The 16,768-nt window shown below is 35.3% G+C and overlaps 6 protein-coding genes across 6 annotated transcripts in view; 4 read left to right on the top strand and 2 right to left on the bottom strand.

Moving 5' to 3' along the window:
• Window positions 3,636–5,753, top strand: LOC104748319 (PI-PLC X domain-containing protein At5g67130-like). Its single transcript, XM_010469983.1, has 8 exons — window positions 3,636–3,838; window positions 3,975–4,097; window positions 4,200–4,337; window positions 4,498–4,596; window positions 4,680–4,983; window positions 5,066–5,289; window positions 5,392–5,478; window positions 5,571–5,753. Exons 1-8 carry the CDS (start codon window positions 3,758–3,760, stop codon window positions 5,751–5,753), a joined length of 1,239 nt encoding a protein of 412 aa, XP_010468285.1. The 5' UTR covers window positions 3,636–3,757.
• Window positions 5,859–7,500, bottom strand: LOC104746318 (uncharacterized protein At4g06744-like). Its single transcript, XM_010467770.1, has 2 exons — window positions 6,659–7,500; window positions 5,859–6,480 (listed from the first exon to the last, which is right to left on the bottom strand). Exons 1-2 carry the CDS (start codon window positions 7,498–7,500, stop codon window positions 5,913–5,915), a joined length of 1,410 nt encoding a protein of 469 aa, XP_010466072.1. The 3' UTR covers window positions 5,859–5,912.
• Window positions 8,419–9,735, top strand: LOC104746319 (polyadenylate-binding protein 8-like). Its single transcript, XM_019237362.1, has 4 exons — window positions 8,419–8,536; window positions 8,657–9,304; window positions 9,406–9,483; window positions 9,580–9,735. The coding sequence occupies exons 1-4, from the start codon at window positions 8,429–8,431 to the stop codon at window positions 9,601–9,603; spliced, it is 858 nt and encodes a 285-aa protein (XP_019092907.1). The 5' UTR covers window positions 8,419–8,428; the 3' UTR covers window positions 9,604–9,735.
• LOC104748320 (UPF0496 protein At3g19330-like) lies at window positions 10,340–11,702 on the top strand. Its single transcript, XM_010469984.2, has 3 exons — window positions 10,340–10,519; window positions 10,647–11,252; window positions 11,344–11,702. The coding sequence occupies exons 1-3, from the start codon at window positions 10,441–10,443 to the stop codon at window positions 11,700–11,702; spliced, it is 1,044 nt and encodes a 347-aa protein (XP_010468286.1). The 5' UTR covers window positions 10,340–10,440.
• LOC104746321 (UPF0496 protein At3g19330-like) lies at window positions 12,346–14,183 on the top strand. The gene is made up of 5 exons (XM_010467773.2): window positions 12,346–12,523; window positions 12,651–13,256; window positions 13,348–13,702; window positions 13,783–13,849; window positions 13,966–14,183. Exons 1-4 carry the CDS (start codon window positions 12,445–12,447, stop codon window positions 13,796–13,798), a joined length of 1,056 nt encoding a protein of 351 aa, XP_010466075.1. The 5' UTR covers window positions 12,346–12,444; the 3' UTR covers window positions 13,799–13,849; window positions 13,966–14,183.
• Window positions 14,140–16,768, bottom strand: part of LOC104746320 — a 3,564-nt gene continuing 935 nt past the window's right edge. Inside the window, exons 2-14 of the mRNA XM_010467772.2 lie at window positions 16,683–16,768; window positions 16,472–16,585; window positions 16,276–16,380; window positions 16,118–16,189; window positions 15,882–15,994; window positions 15,640–15,774; window positions 15,465–15,533; window positions 15,295–15,382; window positions 15,126–15,197; window positions 14,938–15,038; window positions 14,732–14,849; window positions 14,596–14,655; window positions 14,140–14,508 (exon numbers count right to left, since the gene is read on the bottom strand). Coding sequence (XP_010466074.1) covers window positions 14,287–14,508; window positions 14,596–14,655; window positions 14,732–14,849; window positions 14,938–15,038; window positions 15,126–15,197; window positions 15,295–15,382; window positions 15,465–15,533; window positions 15,640–15,774; window positions 15,882–15,994; window positions 16,118–16,189; window positions 16,276–16,380; window positions 16,472–16,585; window positions 16,683–16,768 — 1,355 coding nt within the window. The 3' untranslated portion in view covers window positions 14,140–14,286. The remainder of the gene's footprint in view (window positions 14,509–14,595; window positions 14,656–14,731; window positions 14,850–14,937; window positions 15,039–15,125; window positions 15,198–15,294; window positions 15,383–15,464; window positions 15,534–15,639; window positions 15,775–15,881; window positions 15,995–16,117; window positions 16,190–16,275; window positions 16,381–16,471; window positions 16,586–16,682) is intronic.

A 16,768-nucleotide genomic window follows, 5' to 3' on the forward strand; every position in this document is an offset into this window, starting at 1 on the left:
GGGGGGGGGGAGACATGAGGTGGAAGGGAAGGGGGAGAAACAGAAGGGGCTTGCTTACGCTTTTTCTTGGCCATAGTCAGAAGGAGAAACGCCGGCGGTGGCCACCGCCGGCTCAGGGGGATCAAAGAAAAAAACGGGGTGGATAGGGTTTCCTCGGGAACTGGGTCAGAGAGCTTCTATAATATTTTTTATTTTATATCTTTCATACTATAAGATTACAAGCACTTTAGAGACGTTTTGCAGCGGGCATGCTATTAATTAGTATAATTTGTTGTTTTATTACTAGATAACTAGATAATGACCCACGGTACACCGTGGACTAAGTATTTTTTTAATTCTTTTTTTAATATATTATTTTGATACTAATTTTGTTAATATACTCTTTTGTTAATTTTAGTGATTTAATATATAAACTGTGGTATATTGCACAATAATTTTTGTTTACCACAATCTTAATTAAATCAGTTTGATTCAACATATTTTATATTGGTGTTGTTAAAATATTAAAATGAGGATTTAATCCGTATTGAAATAACATATTACTGATAGTTTATTTTTTAGTATTATTAATTCAATCATGCAATGTCATGTAATCCGTCATGTAATATAACTCGTTTGTGTAATTTTGAAAATTTAATACTTTTAAATATTTATAATTTTAAACTTTTTATTAAGTTATAGATTATATCAGTTATATCAGTTATAGATTATTAAATTTATATCAGTTATATCAGTTATATATATCAGTTATAGATTATTAAATTTTTAAAAATTTTATAATTTACTATATATGTATGTTGAACACACACTTTTTATATTATTTGAGTAATATTTGTTTGTTTTAAAAAATTCAAATCACAATATATGCAGGAAAAATACACCTTTTGTTAATTTTATATATTATATGATGATTCACTACATTTAAATTTTAAAATAAAAAAGAGATGATAGGAAAATATTTTTTTTTTAATCTGGAATAAATCTTCTAAATATCTATATTAATTATAGAACATTATATATATGGATATTTAAAATATTTTAATTGTGTTTGGTTATAAGGATAATAGAGAAAGTTAATTAAACTTGTTTGAATATGAATATAAGCATTAAATAGCATTTAATGTAAAAACTTTCCAAAAAATATTTTTGAGCAAAAACTGCTGCAAAAATACTAGTCCCCTTTTTAATAAAAGGGAAGTACACAACATAGTTTTTGTAGACTTTATATTTTTAATAAATGGTTACAAATGGTTACAAATAGGTTATAGATAGGTTATAGATTAATTCATATATTAATAGTTACACATAAATATTGGGTGTAACCTCAATTGGGGATATTCCAAATTGATAATTGATATATTAATGGTAACAAATAAAATCATGGATATTCCAAACTGTATTTTCGGAAGATTTTAGTCCTATATCAAGTTGTTTCCAAAGATCTTTAAACACAATATTACAAATTTACTTTCCACAGATTTTATTGATAAACCACAACGTACAATAAAAATTAGAACCCGTGCTAGAGCACGGATTGAAAATTTTTATTTATATTATAATTTTCAGACTTACATACTCTAGCATGGGTTAAATTTTATATACTGTAGAACGGAAGATGTTGGACACACTCTAGCACGGGTTAATAATTTTATATACTTTAGCACGGGTTAAAATTAACAATATAAAACTTATATTCCATGAGTGATATTTATCATAAAAATTGTTTGCATGAGTTGCATCCAAATAATATTATAAACAATTACATATATAATATTTTTAAAATAATAAAATGTATTTCAACCCGTACTGTAGCACGGATCCAAATCTAGTATAGATGATGACGTTCTCATTCAAGTTCTTAATCTATTATCTATATATGCATTTTTTAAATACATTTTGGATTCTACCCTTTAAATTGTATACTTATTTAAAAGGTTGTTTACAAAGTTAATTCTTAAAAAATTGCATTAAAAGACAATAAAAATATGGGAAATCATTTTAATATACAAAATCGATTTAATATTCATGTATAAGAATTTTTATAGATAAGGAAATAAATTATGAAAATTTAACACCATTTAATCGAACAATTAGTTATTACTATAGTAGGATTTTTAGAGAAAAGGAAATTCATTATGATGATTTAATGCTATGTAACATATTTAAATCGAAATAAATTCCTTAGTTTCTAAAATTATTATACATGCAATCAAGAAAATATACACTCCTTACTAATGGTATAGTCCTTAGCTAAATACAAAAATTGTGAAAGATTGTATACTTTTTTCTGTAATTGTGATATTTTTTTAGATTGTATACTTGCCCACCAAGATTTTCGACGATCACTCACACATACAATCTCTCACATCTTATTATAGCACTATAAATAAGTTTCATGTTCAGCAGCTAAGAACACCAGATCGGAAAGCTATATCATCCAAAAAGAAAGAAAAAAAAAATATTTGCCTGCTTCTTTTGATTTCACATTTGTGAATTGCTCTTCAAATAGACAAGTCTTTGCAAAGGTTTATGTGACAACAAAACCTATTCTGCGTTTGTTTATGTTTGTAGATCATTCCTTAGGATCAAGGTTGAGAAGAAGTTTGGTTGCTTTATTTTTATTTTCTTGCATTGAATTTAATTCCATATACTATTTTTGGTTTTCTTGGTTAACTTTTATTTCGTTATACAATATTATATGAGTAAACAGATGAGAATTATGTCTACTCTTTTTCCTTTTTATTAAAGAAAAGTATCTTTGGGTTATGAAAGAATAACAAAATTTGAAAAACATTTGTTTTTTATATCAAACCCAATTTTAAACATTTTTTTATTATGCAATATATGTTGCCAAAACTCTTAGATTACAGAGTATAGAGAAACAAAGATTCAATAAACCCATGAACTAAAACAATAAAATATAGAAATACCCAAATATGTAGAAAAACTCAAACTTGAATATTAATATTGAGGAAAGTAACGGGAACTAGAGTTGAAATTGAAAAAATCAATATTAATATTAGAAATTTAGAATATTAGACATATATTGTTTCGTAATATAATGAGGATTAAATCCTAAAAATAACAATCAAAATACAATTATATGATCTCAAACACTAAACAAAAGTAACAAAACTAAAAATAAATATAATTTAAAATTTAAATGTTAGTTTTAAAAATATTATCTCACGGTGTACTGCAGATTAAAATCTACTCCCTCCGTTTCAAAATATAAGATGTTTTAGTAGAAACACACATATTAAGAAAAAGTTACTTTTATAAAGTTTAACCAATCATACCCAAGACTGCATAATATAAGATATAAAATTAATCTAAAAGCTGCATAGAAAGTTGGAAACATCTTATATTATGAAACAAAAATAATTCTCTAAACATCCTATATTATGAAACGGAGGGAGTAATTTTTTTTGTTAATTATATTTTTAAAATAATTGTTTGTAACAAGTATGTTTAGAAAAGCAAAAGAATTCACTTATGTAAGCTATTAATATTAATCATTGTTTCCGAGATGTTCGCTGTTCCCCTTGTTTTTTTCTTTTCTTTCGATAACAAATTTAGACTTAAGTTTTTATTTTCTGTTGGTTGGTCAAAAGCCAATAATGCAAATCACCCATTCCAAGTCTTTTGGAGTTTTACGAAGTTGTTGCTTCTTCCCAAAGCCAAAAATCTTTGGGTTTTATTCTTTAAAAAACTTATTTTTTTTTTTATATGGGATTTTGTTGCAAGAAAGAAGACAATGTCTCAGAGATTCACCTTCTTTCTAACAGCTCTTCTCATTCCATGTTTTCTTCTCCTTAGCTCTTCATATGCCCTCAAGGTAACTTAAATCTGAACAAATCCTTCTCAAGAATTGATCATAAATGTGTCTATCTATAACCTAAAAACCCTAATGAATTGTGGGTTTCGGTTAAATTTACAAAAAAAAAAATGTTGATATTTGTGTTGATTGGTAGGAAGGAGAAACATGCATCGTGAACAAGAATTGTGATCGGGGGTTGCACTGTGAATCGTGTCTCGCCAGCGATAGTTTCCGACCTAGATGCACCCGAATGCAACCCATTAACCCCACTTCCAAGGTTCCTTTTTTTTTTTCTTTTCTCATGGTTAATCATTATATATTCTTAATATATTTTGTTGAATCGATTGATCATTTTGATCATGTTTTATGTGTCAAGAAGGTAAAAGGATTGCCGTACAACAAGTACTCGTGGTTAACAACCCACAATTCATTTGCTCGAATAGGTGCAAAATCAGGCACTGGCTCTATGATTCTTGCTCCTTCCAACCAACAAGATTCAATCACTAGCCAGCTCATTGTAAATATTCTTCTTTCATCATAGTAAAGCCATTCCAAAAGTTTTTTTCTTTTGATAAAACCCCTTTTCAGAAGTAATATTATACTTTTGATAAAGCCCTTTTTTAAAGTTTCATTCTTTAATATGATTCTTATCTTTACCTTTTTTTGTGTTATTACAGAATGGTGTTAGAGGGTTTATGCTTGACATGTACGACTTCCAAAATGATGTATGGCTTTGCCATTCCTACGGTGGAAATTGCTTCAATTACACCGCATTTGTAAGTTCCATATAGATCTTTATAAATCAATAGGTCCAAAGTCCAAATTAAAATATTTCTAATTATTTTTTGTATATATGTAGCAACCCGCGGTTAACATTTTAAAGGAGTTTCAAGTGTATCTAGAAAAGAATAAGGATGTTGTTGTAACGCTTATCCTCGAGGACTACGTGAAATCTCCTCATGGTTTAACCAAAGTATTTGATGCATCTGGATTACGAAATTTCATGTTTCCCGTAACAAGAATGCCTAAAAACGGAGAAGATTGGCCTACTCTTGATGATATGATCAGTCAGAACCAAAGATTGCTTGTTTTCACGTCCAACCCTCAAAAAGAAACGTCTGAGGGAATTGCATTTACATGGAGATACATGATAGAGAATCGATGTGGGTCACCAAATAGATTAATACATCATAATTTGATTATAACATATATGATACTAATTGATACAATGTTATGATTTTGTAGATGGAGATGGAGGGATGAAGGCTGGAGGGTGTACCAATAGACCAGAATCAGTTGCAATGGGAGATAGATCGAGATCACTTATTCTAGTCAATTATTTTCCGGATACTGCAGATGTGATCGGATCTTGTAAGCAGAACTCTGCTCCTCTTCTTGACACCATAAAAAGCTGTCAAGAAGCCGCAGGACAACGTTGGCCTAACTTCATTGCAGTCGATTTCTACAAGGTACGTGTAATGAAGTTAGTTCGGTTTTGCTTAGATTTGGAATCTCTAGCCAAAACCAACTTGTGAGTCATGAAGTAATGTTCATGTATGTGTGTTGTATAGAGAAGCGATGGTGGAGGAGCTCCAAAAGCAGTGGATGTTGCAAATGGTCACTCACTGTGCGGCTGTGAAGATATAGCCGCTTGTAAAGTTAGTATTCTATGGACTATATGTAGTCACTATGTGATTGTGAATTATGCTATTATATGTTATGAAAGATGAAACTAAACGTGACTGTACAGGAGAACATGCCGTATGGGACGTGTGAGAAGCAAGAAGAGAAGAAACCGGAATCTAACCTAATGATGATCGCGAAGCTAACGGCTGAAGCCACTAGAGGCTATGGTCATCCATCTACCAAACCGACCCAACTTGGGCTTTCTGTGTTTGTTGTAACCTTTATTTCACTTCTCTCATATTTTTGACTCTAATGGTTACATTATAGTAATGAAAAAATTCTATCTATTTTTACTTGTAGTCACCTAAATACATACAAAAAAATTATTGCATTTATTTAAATAAGCCACACTTACAAATATCAAACGATGAATACCATTATTAAAATAAAAACAAGTTTGTTTTGGCTAGAGATTCCGAATCCGGTCCGGGTTAAGAGCACCGTAAGATACAGACTGCGAAGCCTGACCGTCTAATCCTTCTTGATCCCATTTAATTCGGTGCAGATCTTTGCCACAAGGGATATTAAAGAAAGACTTGGAGTTAGGACAGTTCTGTCTCCGCATGAAAAACCTGGCGCATTCCCACCATGTTCTTTGATTCGCAAGACCTCGAATACAATTCCTACCCACGTCTAGAATCCTTCTCTTGATGAGTGTTCGACATTTTGGACCGACCTGTGTAAAGTAATTGGAAGAGAGAGAAAGGTTCTTGAGGCTTGAGAGCTCGCAGAGGATCTCCGGTATGGCACCGTAGAACTTGTTTCTTGCCAAAATGAGCTGTTCCATCTTGTTTAGGCATCCGAAAGAGTAAGGAACTGGACCGGTTAGCTCGTTAGACTCAACATCAAAAACCGTAGCTTGGTTAAGGTTCCCAATTTGGTAAGGTAAACAACCGGTTAACTTGTTATTCAAGAAAAGCACTTCTTGTAGGGACTTAATGTCACCAATGCTTCTCGGAATAGGACCCCTGAATCTGCATCATCACATGAAATTCCCAAAAAAAAAAAAAACCTTTAGAACCTCAAAAGTACAAGACCTAGTTCAGAAATTTCTCTTGACGTCATACTAAACCTACTTTATTTAGTTCTTGATATGAAAACAGAGTAAATAACTATAATGGGGAATTTTGGATTCAAGTGTGGTAATGAGACCTGTTGTTAGCGAATGTGAGGTAAAGAGCGGTGATGGATCCGAGATTATCAGGGAGTCTCTGAGCAAGATTGTTGTCGTTGATGAAAAATACGTCAAGATCGAGATTGAACACCTGAGGAGGCACAGAACCGGAGAAAGAGTTGAATCTTAGATCAAGAAACGTGAGGTTCGTTGCTTTTAACACAGAGCTCGGGAACTCTCCAGAGAGCTTATTGTTGCTGAGATCAAGCTCGAAAAGGTACTTCAAGTTGTTCAGTTTTGGAACAGATCCCAAGAAATTGTTACTGTTTGCGTGGAAGATGGTCACTTCTTCTAACTTGTCGAGGAAGTTATCTAGCCGGAGTTTCTTGCCACGGAAGTTAAAGTTGTTGAACTGAATACTCCCAAGTGCGTCGTCGTTTGTTCCCGGGAACTTGGCGCACTCGAGTCCTATGTATTTGTCCTGAGCGCAAATGTCGGTGCCTACCCATGTTTTGAGTATCTTCTTTGGATCGTCTTCGATTAGCTTCTGGAAATTCTTGATGACTGGAAACACTTTCTTTATTAGTGGGCTCGAGAATATTAGCGGCGGTGGTGGTGGAGGAGGAAGTGGCCGTGGTGGCGGCGCTGATGGTGTTTGAGAAGGAGGAGACGGCGGAGAAAAGTCTTCTTGCTCCGGAGAAGGCGCCGGAGAATCGTCGTTGGAGCTTTCACTGCCACCACCAATGATAATTTCGCCACCGCCAATGATAATTTCGAAAGCTTTTCTGTCGGTGATGTGGTTTTTTCCGGTGGCTAGAACTGAAAGAAAATGAAGAGACAGAATCAAGAAAATGGAAAGAATATTATAATTTGGGGCCATTGGTGACAAATTTATGCAAACCTTGAGGATTGGCTTAAGGAGAGTTATATAGAGAAAGAGTGTGAAAATGATGAGAAGTCAATGCACATGTCTTTTTGTGGGCTGGTTTAGGTTACAATACAAATAGTTAAATCCAAATATGAATTATTTGTTAGAATGAGAAAACATTAATATAAAATTCTTCATCCCTATTATATAATGCCAAAGGGTGGTTGGATACATGTGTTATGTGTAGCTAGCTTCGTTGGTGTATATCATTTTTTTCTCCCGTCAACGGTTTCCGCTAAAATTCTTAGAAACTTAAAAAAAAAGGATAACATAATTTCTTTAGTGTGTGTGATTGGCTTTAGTTTATACATATAACTCTAATGCGTTTTCCATTAATTAAGAGCAACAAAAAGTATGTACTATATTATTGGACTTGTTGGACTAAACTAAAGAGAGGAGACAATGGATTGTTGGAATTGGTTTCGAGAGGAACAGAGTATTTACGAAATGGCTGAAGAAGGGAAGACGTCGCTGTACGTTGGCGATCTGGAACCGAGCGTGACAGATTCTGAGTTGTTCGATGCGTTTAGCCATGCGAGTCATGTGAGTTCTGTTCGTGTTTGCAGAGATTTGACCACTGGGGGATCTCTTGGCTATGGCTACGTTACCTTTGACTATCCTCAAGAAGGTAAACTTTTTCACCAAGTTTACCTCATATTGATGATACTATTTAAATCCGATTAGGGTTGTAGTCAGAGTAGTCATTTCTCGAGTTGAGTTGACAATTGAGATGATCTTGTTACCAAAACGTTGACATTTTTCTAAACGAATGCACAATGCAGGTTTTGGATTTCAGAACTGGTCTTACCATTTCTATGTTCTTACTTCTCATTTTTTGTTTTTTTTTTGGTTGATATATCGGTGAGAAGCTAAAAGAGCAATGGAAATGCTGAACTTTACTGCTCTTAAAGTAAGAAGTATTAGAGTTATGTACTATGTCCATAATCCAAGTCTTCTAAAGCGGGGAGTTGGTAATATATTCATAAAGGTAACAAACACATCACTTCTTCTTTCTAGCTAGTATTGTAGCAAGACTAAGGGCTGTGTGGCTTTCTTTTGTATTTTGGTCTTCAGTTTGACATTTCTTAAGATCCGTAACTTGTCTCAGAATCTTGACAAATCCATCGATCAAGAAGGACTCTACGATACATTTTCGTGCTTTGGATCCATTCTTAGATTCAAAATAGCGACTGATGCCTCTGGTAAGTCAAGAGGCTTTGGATTTGTACAGTACAACACGGAAGAATCAGCTCATAAGGCCATAGAACATCTGAATGGAATGCTTCTTAACGATACAGAAGTATACGTTGGACCTTTTCTGCAAAGAGATTCTCCAAGCAAAAAGGCAATGTTCACTGATATTTATGTCAAGAACCTCTCCAAGTCCTTGACCGATGAAGAACTGAACACAATTTTTCAAGAGTTTGGACCTACAACGAGTTGCGTGATCATTAGGGATGGTGAGGTTCCTCAAGGAAAGTCTAAAGGTTTTGGCTTTGTTAATTTTAAGAATCCAGAGGATGCTGAGAAAGCTGTCGAGGCTCTAAACGGAAAGAGGTTTGATGACAAGGAGTGGTTTGTTACTAACTCTAAGAAGAAGTATCAGAGGGAATCTGAAGTGAAGCGAGGTTTAAAACATGCGGTCAACAGGTCACAGGGTTCGAGTAACTTGTGTGTTACGAAGTTGGATAAAAGAGTAACAGATGAAATCCTCAAAGACTTCTTCTCTTCCTATGGAACTATAACATCATGCAAGGTTTGAGAAACTTTATACATAGAAAACAACATGCATTAAGGTCGTTTCTTTCCAACTTCAGTGTAAAGGATTCAATATTTTACATTTATGAATGTGGACAGGTCATGAGAGACTCTAGTGGAGTAAGTAAAGGATCAGGCTTTGTTTCATTTTTGAAGTCAGAGGAAGCTCTTAGAGCGGTAAGACAATGCAGCTCATTACTTATAAGTTATTATACTAACAAAGATACTAACTAATCAATAATGATTAATAAAGTCTTTATTTGATTTTTTTAGATGGAAGAGATTAATGGACATTAAAATCGGAGAGATTAGAATGAAAAGCTTATTTTCCGAGTTTTGTAACCCAAAAAGAAAAGGGATTATTGTTGAAATTGCTATTTTGTCAATTTGGATTTGTCATTTGCTTAATGGCTTTGTAGATTTCTCATATTTGGCCACTTAAAAAACTATAAACTGTACATATTTAACAACAAATACTAAACCGTAACACAAAACTCAAAAAGCAAGAAACAGGAAACCAAGAAAATCCAAACATAAATGTAAAATTGACTTTTGTCCAAAAAAAAAAGAAGTAAAATTGACTTTTAAAATCTTTAAAAATAACAAATCTAAAATATATAAAACAAAATAGCAAAATGCCAAAATCCACAAATACTTATACCATTACAAATGGACTTTTTCCAAATTGAATTTTTTAAAAATCTCTGTTATTGTTACTTTTTTATTTTGCAGTTTTTTTACTGTCACAATATACATCATACTGTTAAACACTCACTCAAAATAATGAAGGAACTATTTTTTATTTATTCATATGTTTTTTTCACAAAGAAAATAAAGTGGCTTGTGTTTTTCGGTGACAAATTTTATCGAAGATTTTTAGTTTTTATATTCATGATCATAAAAGATATTTTACAAAAAAAAATTAATAAATCAACATTGTTATCGTAAATTTTATTAAACAAAAATAAATATAGTCAGTACTATGACTAAAACTAAAAGTTTCTACCAAAAAAAAATGACTTAAAACTAAAAGTCAAAAAGAAGACAATTAAGACATTCAATTTTGAGTAGGAAAAGTCATCAGCTTTATATAATCCAGTAGCTCTCCATTGATGAATCAAGTTCATCTTCTGGATGCCGCACTGTCTCTCCTTCAACCAAGCCTCTCCGGAGGCCTCTCTCGGCGACGACCCTCTTCCCCATCCTTCCTTAGGTATGCGTCTTTTCACTCCCCCTCCACCACGTGTTCGTTTAAATATCTCACTGAGTGAGTTGCCCACCACGTGTTTGTTAAAATGCGTAACTGAGTTTTATCTTTTGGCTCTGTTTCCGTTGAACAGAGAGTGGTGTAGCCTCCACTTCCAGAAACGAAGCTTCTATCCTGTCTCCCACGTTTAACCTCAGCCGTGAGTTGGCTCACGCTTTTCAAACCCCTTCCTACCACGACATACGTTCACGTGTTCATGTGATTGATCCCACGCAGCATCTTCATCATCAGCATCAGCAAATCCAACCGAACATTGAGCTGCTTCTCTCTCAAGTACTCCAACCAAACAAAGAATGTGTTCAAGAATCTCTTAGACACGCTAAGCAAACTACACTCACCAATCTTGTCTCCACTTACTTCGAACACAGTGAAAACGCTACCCGTCTTTGCTTGAATCTTTACCAAAACGTTCACAGCGCTCGCCACCACCTTTACACACCTCTTTTAGAACTCTTCAACATCTTTCCCTGTGATTCCCACGACGCCATTGACGAGTCCCTCTGTAACTTGGCCTTCGATGTTTTTCTTAAGCTAGACACGTTTGAGAACCCTTTCTCATCTCCTGAATCTTACAGCTTTCAAGAGACCCAGTTATGCTTCTCCCAGCTGAAGCATAAGCTGGACAGCCGTCTCCGCAAGTCTAGGTCACGAGTCCGCCTCATCCACCATGCCACAGCTGGTTCTGTCTTATGTCTTGTTGCTGCTTTTGTTGCTGCTTCTGCTGCTGTTATTCGCCTCTTATGTAATTCCCACCCTTGTTGTTGTTGCAGGTCCCTTGTGCAGTCCTTACCTCCCTCACAGTTTCAAGAAGAAGGAGTTAACTAACATATCTCAGCTCAATGCTGCTGCCAAGGGTACTTTTGTGCTCAACAAAGATCTTGACACCATTGACCGACTTGTCTCCCGTTTGCACACGGGGATTGAATACGACAAGCTTTTCATTCGGCTTGGATTGGAGAGGGGGAGGGACTTGCATTCGATTCAGGAGATTGCAAAACAGCTTCGCAAGAGCCACCTTAACCTAACTCATCAACTCAAGGATCTTGAGGATCATATTTGCCTTTGGTTCACTAACGTTAACAAAGCTAGATCTTTGCTCCTTAAAGAGATCCATCTTCCCCGAACGTAAGCTCCTCAACCTNTAATGGCTTTGTAGATTTCTCATATTTGGCCACTTAAAAAACTATAAACTGTACATATTTAACAACAAATACTAAACCGTAACACAAAACTCAAAAAGCAAGAAACAGGAAACCAAGAAAATCCAAACATAAATGTAAAATTGACTTTTGTCCAAAAAAAAAAGAAGTAAAATTGACTTTTAAAATCTTTAAAAATAACAAATCTAAAATATATAAAACAAAATAGCAAAATGCCAAAATCCACAAATACTTATACCATTACAAATGGACTTTTTCCAAATTGAATTTTTTAAAAATCTCTGTTATTGTTACTTTTTTATTTTGCAGTTTTTTTACTGTCACAATATACATCATACTGTTAAACACTCACTCAAAATAATGAAGGAACTATTTTTTATTTATTCATATGTTTTTTTCACAAAGAAAATAAAGTGGCTTGTGTTTTTCGGTGACAAATTTTATCGAAGATTTTTAGTTTTTATATTCATGATCATAAAAGATATTTTACAAAAAAAAATTAATAAATCAACATTGTTATCGTAAATTTTATTAAACAAAAATAAATATAGTCAGTACTATGACTAAAACTAAAAGTTTCTACCAAAAAAAAATGACTTAAAACTAAAAGTCAAAAAGAAGACAATTAAGACATTCAATTTTGAGTAGGAAAAGTCATCAGCTTTATATAATCCAGTAGCTCTCCATTGATGAATCAAGTTCATCTTCTGGATGCCGCACTGTCTCTCCTTCAACCAAGCCTCTCCGGAGGCCTCTCTCGGCGACGACCCTCTTCCCCATCCTTCCTTAGGTATGCGTCTTTTCACTCCCCCTCCACCACGTGTTCGTTTAAATATCTCACTGAGTGAGTTGCCCACCACGTGTTTGTTAAAATGCGTAACTGAGTTTTATCTTTTGGCTCTGTTTCCGTTGAACAGAGAGTGGTGTAGCCTCCACTTCCAGAAACGAAGCTTCTATCCTGTCTCCCACGTTTAACCTCAGCCGTGAGTTGGCTCACGCTTTTCAAACCCCTTCCTACCACGACATACGTTCACGTGTTCATGTGATTGATCCCACGCAGCATCTTCATCATCAGCATCAGCAAATCCAACCGAACATTGAGCTGCTTCTCTCTCAAGTACTCCAACCAAACAAAGAATGTGTTCAAGAATCTCTTAGACACGCTAAGCAAACTACACTCACCAATCTTGTCTCCACTTACTTCGAACACAGTGAAAACGCTACCCGTCTTTGCTTGAATCTTTACCAAAACGTTCACAGCGCTCGCCACCACCTTTACACACCTCTTTTAGAACTCTTCAACATCTTTCCCTGTGATTCCCACGACGCCATTGACGAGTCCCTCTGTAACTTGGCCTTCGATGTTTTTCTTAAGCTAGACACGTTTGAGAACCCTTTCTCATCTCCTGAATCTTACAGCTTTCAAGAGACCCAGTTATGCTTCTCCCAGCTGAAGCATAAGCTGGACAGCCGTCTCCGCAAGTCTAGGTCACGAGTCCGCCTCATCCACCATGCCACAGCTGGTTCTGTCTTATGTCTTGTTGCTGCTTTTGTTGCTGCTTCTGCTGCTGTTATTCGCCTCTTATGTAATTCCCACCCTTGTTGTTGTTGCAGGTCCCTTGTGCAGTCCTTACCTCCCTCACAGTTTCAAGAAGAAGGAGTTAACTAACATATCTCAGCTCAATGCTGCTGCCAAGGGTACTTTTGTGCTCAACAAAGATCTTGACACCATTGACCGACTTGTCTCCCGTTTGCACACGGGGATTGAATACGACAAGCTTTTCATTCGGCTTGGATTGGAGAGGGGGAGGGACTTGCATTCGATTCAGGAGATTGCAAAACAGCTTCGCAAGAGCCACCTTAACCTAACTCATCAACTCAAGGATCTTGAGGATCATATTTGCCTTTGGTTCACTAACGTTAACAAAGCTAGATCTTTGCTCCTTAAAGAGATCCATCTTCCCCGAACGTAAGCTCCTCAACCTCTTTGTATCAGATTTTCCCAATGCTTGCTAGTTTGGTCCTTACCTAACTTTTTACTCTGGGCAGCCATGGTAATCTGTAGAGAGAAGAAAGTACTGCCATCTTGAGTCAAAGATCAATCAAGATTACAAAGGTCAGTGGTTTTTGCATAATATCATATATCTATTAACAAACTCAAACAGTGTATCTATTTGCTTTTGGTTATTTGGGATGATATCTAAACTTCATTTGTCTATCCTTTTGCTTTAGGCTCTTACAGTATCCTGAGCTAATGAGAGAGGAAAACAGGACAGAGGTGGTTTTCATATACATTGTTGAGCTATCTGTAGGTGGGAATAGAACTTTTTAATTGTTCATAGACTTGCCTGCCTTAAGCACTAGCAGTAGTAGTTCGATATTGTATGTTGTATTGGTTCATATCAATCATATCGAACAATTCTTTTGGTAAATAATTTTGTTGCACTTCAGACAATACCTCTTGCACTTGAATTTAGTAACAACCAGACAGTACCTTTAAATCACATTGAAATGAGAAGAAGAAAACAAATGTTGAAATAAGAGAAGGTGAATTTAAGAAGGGGTGACGCCCTGTTTGGCCTTCAGAACAAGCTCCTCCGTGGTAGTCCCAATAATCTCGTTGCTTCGCTTCAGCCCCATGCAGTAGTACCTTCCAATGGTGTCCCGGGCAACGATGCCCAGTTTCTCTAGCTTCTGGACTGCATCTTCAACATCAAAGTTACACGTCGCACCAAACTCTTCCTTTATCAGTTCCTCGCACCTCAGATCAAGATCCTAGTTACCAAACATTCCAACCAACTCAAGTCAGCACTCATTGATGATAACAGACAATAAAATGAGTAAAAACTTAGGTGTATGTACCTCCAAGGTGGCTTTACCCTGCTCCATTAGTATGTAGAAGCAAATCATCACCTCTTTTACCTGCGCATTGCAATCCAAATGAGCTTTGTGTTTCTATTGTATGTAATGTATACACTAAATTCATGCAGGAACTTACTTCTTGCTGAATCACATCATCACACAAGTGTAGTAAGGTTCCCCTCCCGCTGTCTAGTTGTTTATCATACATTGACTGTGTTATCAAGTTCTGGTACGTCGCCATGTTCTGCTGAAACCTGAAGGAATACAAACATAAGATAAGCAACTATTTGCCTAACAAGCAAGAATGACGGCTTAGAAAGGATAAAAAAGAAAGCACTTAACGTGAAGTATGTTTTTGCACAATAACCAAGCACTGTGGAGAGAATGGCAATAATTACCCATGGATCTGATTTAGGCATTTCAACAGAAGTAAGCACGGCTACCTGTAGACAAAGTCATATGATAACTAAGAAAGACATGTAGAACAAGAACTGCAACAAAGAAAAAAAGAATCTACCAAGAAGACTAACCAGACCAACTACTGCAGATATCAAAAATTTGACCCAATCCATTGGAGTCAGTCCAGGGTTTCTTTTCTCAGGCTGCACACGACATTAATGTTATTTCAGCTAGTTTGCAATTTGTTTAGCTACAAAATCCAATATGCAATGGGAAAAAAGGACAAGCACAGAAGCTTACAAGAACAATCTCCATGTCGGCCATAGGAATGTTTTTGAAATGCTTGACGTAAATACCTCGTTCTAAATTTGTTGTAGAGCTAGCTCGTCTGCAACATCATACACCACATGCTTGAACTCCAAGTTCACAAAGTGACAAAAAGCTGAAACAGAGACATACATAAACCTTACCTGTATACAACAATGATTCTATCGAATGTAGGCTCCTGTATTGTGAGCTTGCTCAAGAAACTCTTAACGCTGAATTCATCAATAGAAAGGCCATTTATCACATATATATACATACAGAATGGTAAAAGTTGGGTTGAAAGCAAATCACAACTTGTAAGGGATACTAAGTAATAACCTCAATTTTGAATTTTCAAGGCGAATACGCTCAACATATAAGTCTTCGTTATCAGTGTCAGGGTTTGTCTCATCATCTTTTTTGGGATCTTTCTGGTTAACACTGCTTGACCTATTGCCGCGTAATTTCTCTAACCTGTGATCTCAAGATGTTACGACACCAAAATGTAATCATATGCCTAACTGTTTTTTTCTACAATTACTGAACTTTAAGAAAGAGCAGACTGGGAAATGTGTGCTAACCTGGTGATTCTCATGAGATAGGACCAAAAACGTGAAATGATGACATCCAATTTCTCCATGAAAAAGTAATCTGTGGTTTTATCCAGTCCAATACCACGTCTGAAGATGACATACTATACCAAAAAAAAAGGGTAAAACAGAATCAGTCTTGTCAACACATCTAGCTTCACGAACAATCAAGAAACTCTTTAGGAAACTATAGTCTTGAAAGGTATTTGTACAAACTCAAACTGTACCTTATCAGAAAAGTCTGGAATATTTTCATGTGGATGATCCTCAAAATACTTCTTGAGAAGCTTCTTGTCAAGCTTCATCCAGCAAAAGAAAGAAAACTGTTTTAAAGACCGAAAACGCAAAAGCATTAGTTACGGAGATGGTGTTTGTATAATATAACCTTAGACTCATCAACTTTGATGGGAAGATTGAGAAGATACTGGCCAGAGTGTGCAACTTCCATCTCTTCATTACTTGTTATTTTAAAGTTGCTCTTCTCCATAACCTTTACAAAAATAGCACATTTCAAGAACACTGAGCATACATAAAAACATAAGGAGGAAATAAGCTAACCATAATGAATCAAAGAGACAAACCTGAAACAAGTAAGCAAGGAAATTTTGTTCAAGGACATCAAGTTCCTTAGAGGTTAAGTTCTGCTGTTGGATTTTCTGAGCACCGTGTACAGGATCAAACAGAGAGTAGAGTTGCTGGAGACAAAACACATGATAAAATGAGAAAGAAAAAAAAAGCAAAAGCCAGACAAGTGTTTGTAAGAGAGGATGAGGAATAAGGTTAAAAAAAGACCATGAGATCTTCAAACTGAAGAAGATACCAAGCCCGAACAGTGTACTCAATTCTCTTACAGAGCTTTAGGAACTCTTGTCTGTCAT

Source organism: Camelina sativa, chromosome 15 (genome assembly GCF_000633955.1).
Source record: "Camelina sativa cultivar DH55 chromosome 15, Cs, whole genome shotgun sequence".
In the NCBI taxonomy this organism is placed as follows: Eukaryota; Viridiplantae; Streptophyta; class Magnoliopsida; order Brassicales; family Brassicaceae; genus Camelina; species Camelina sativa.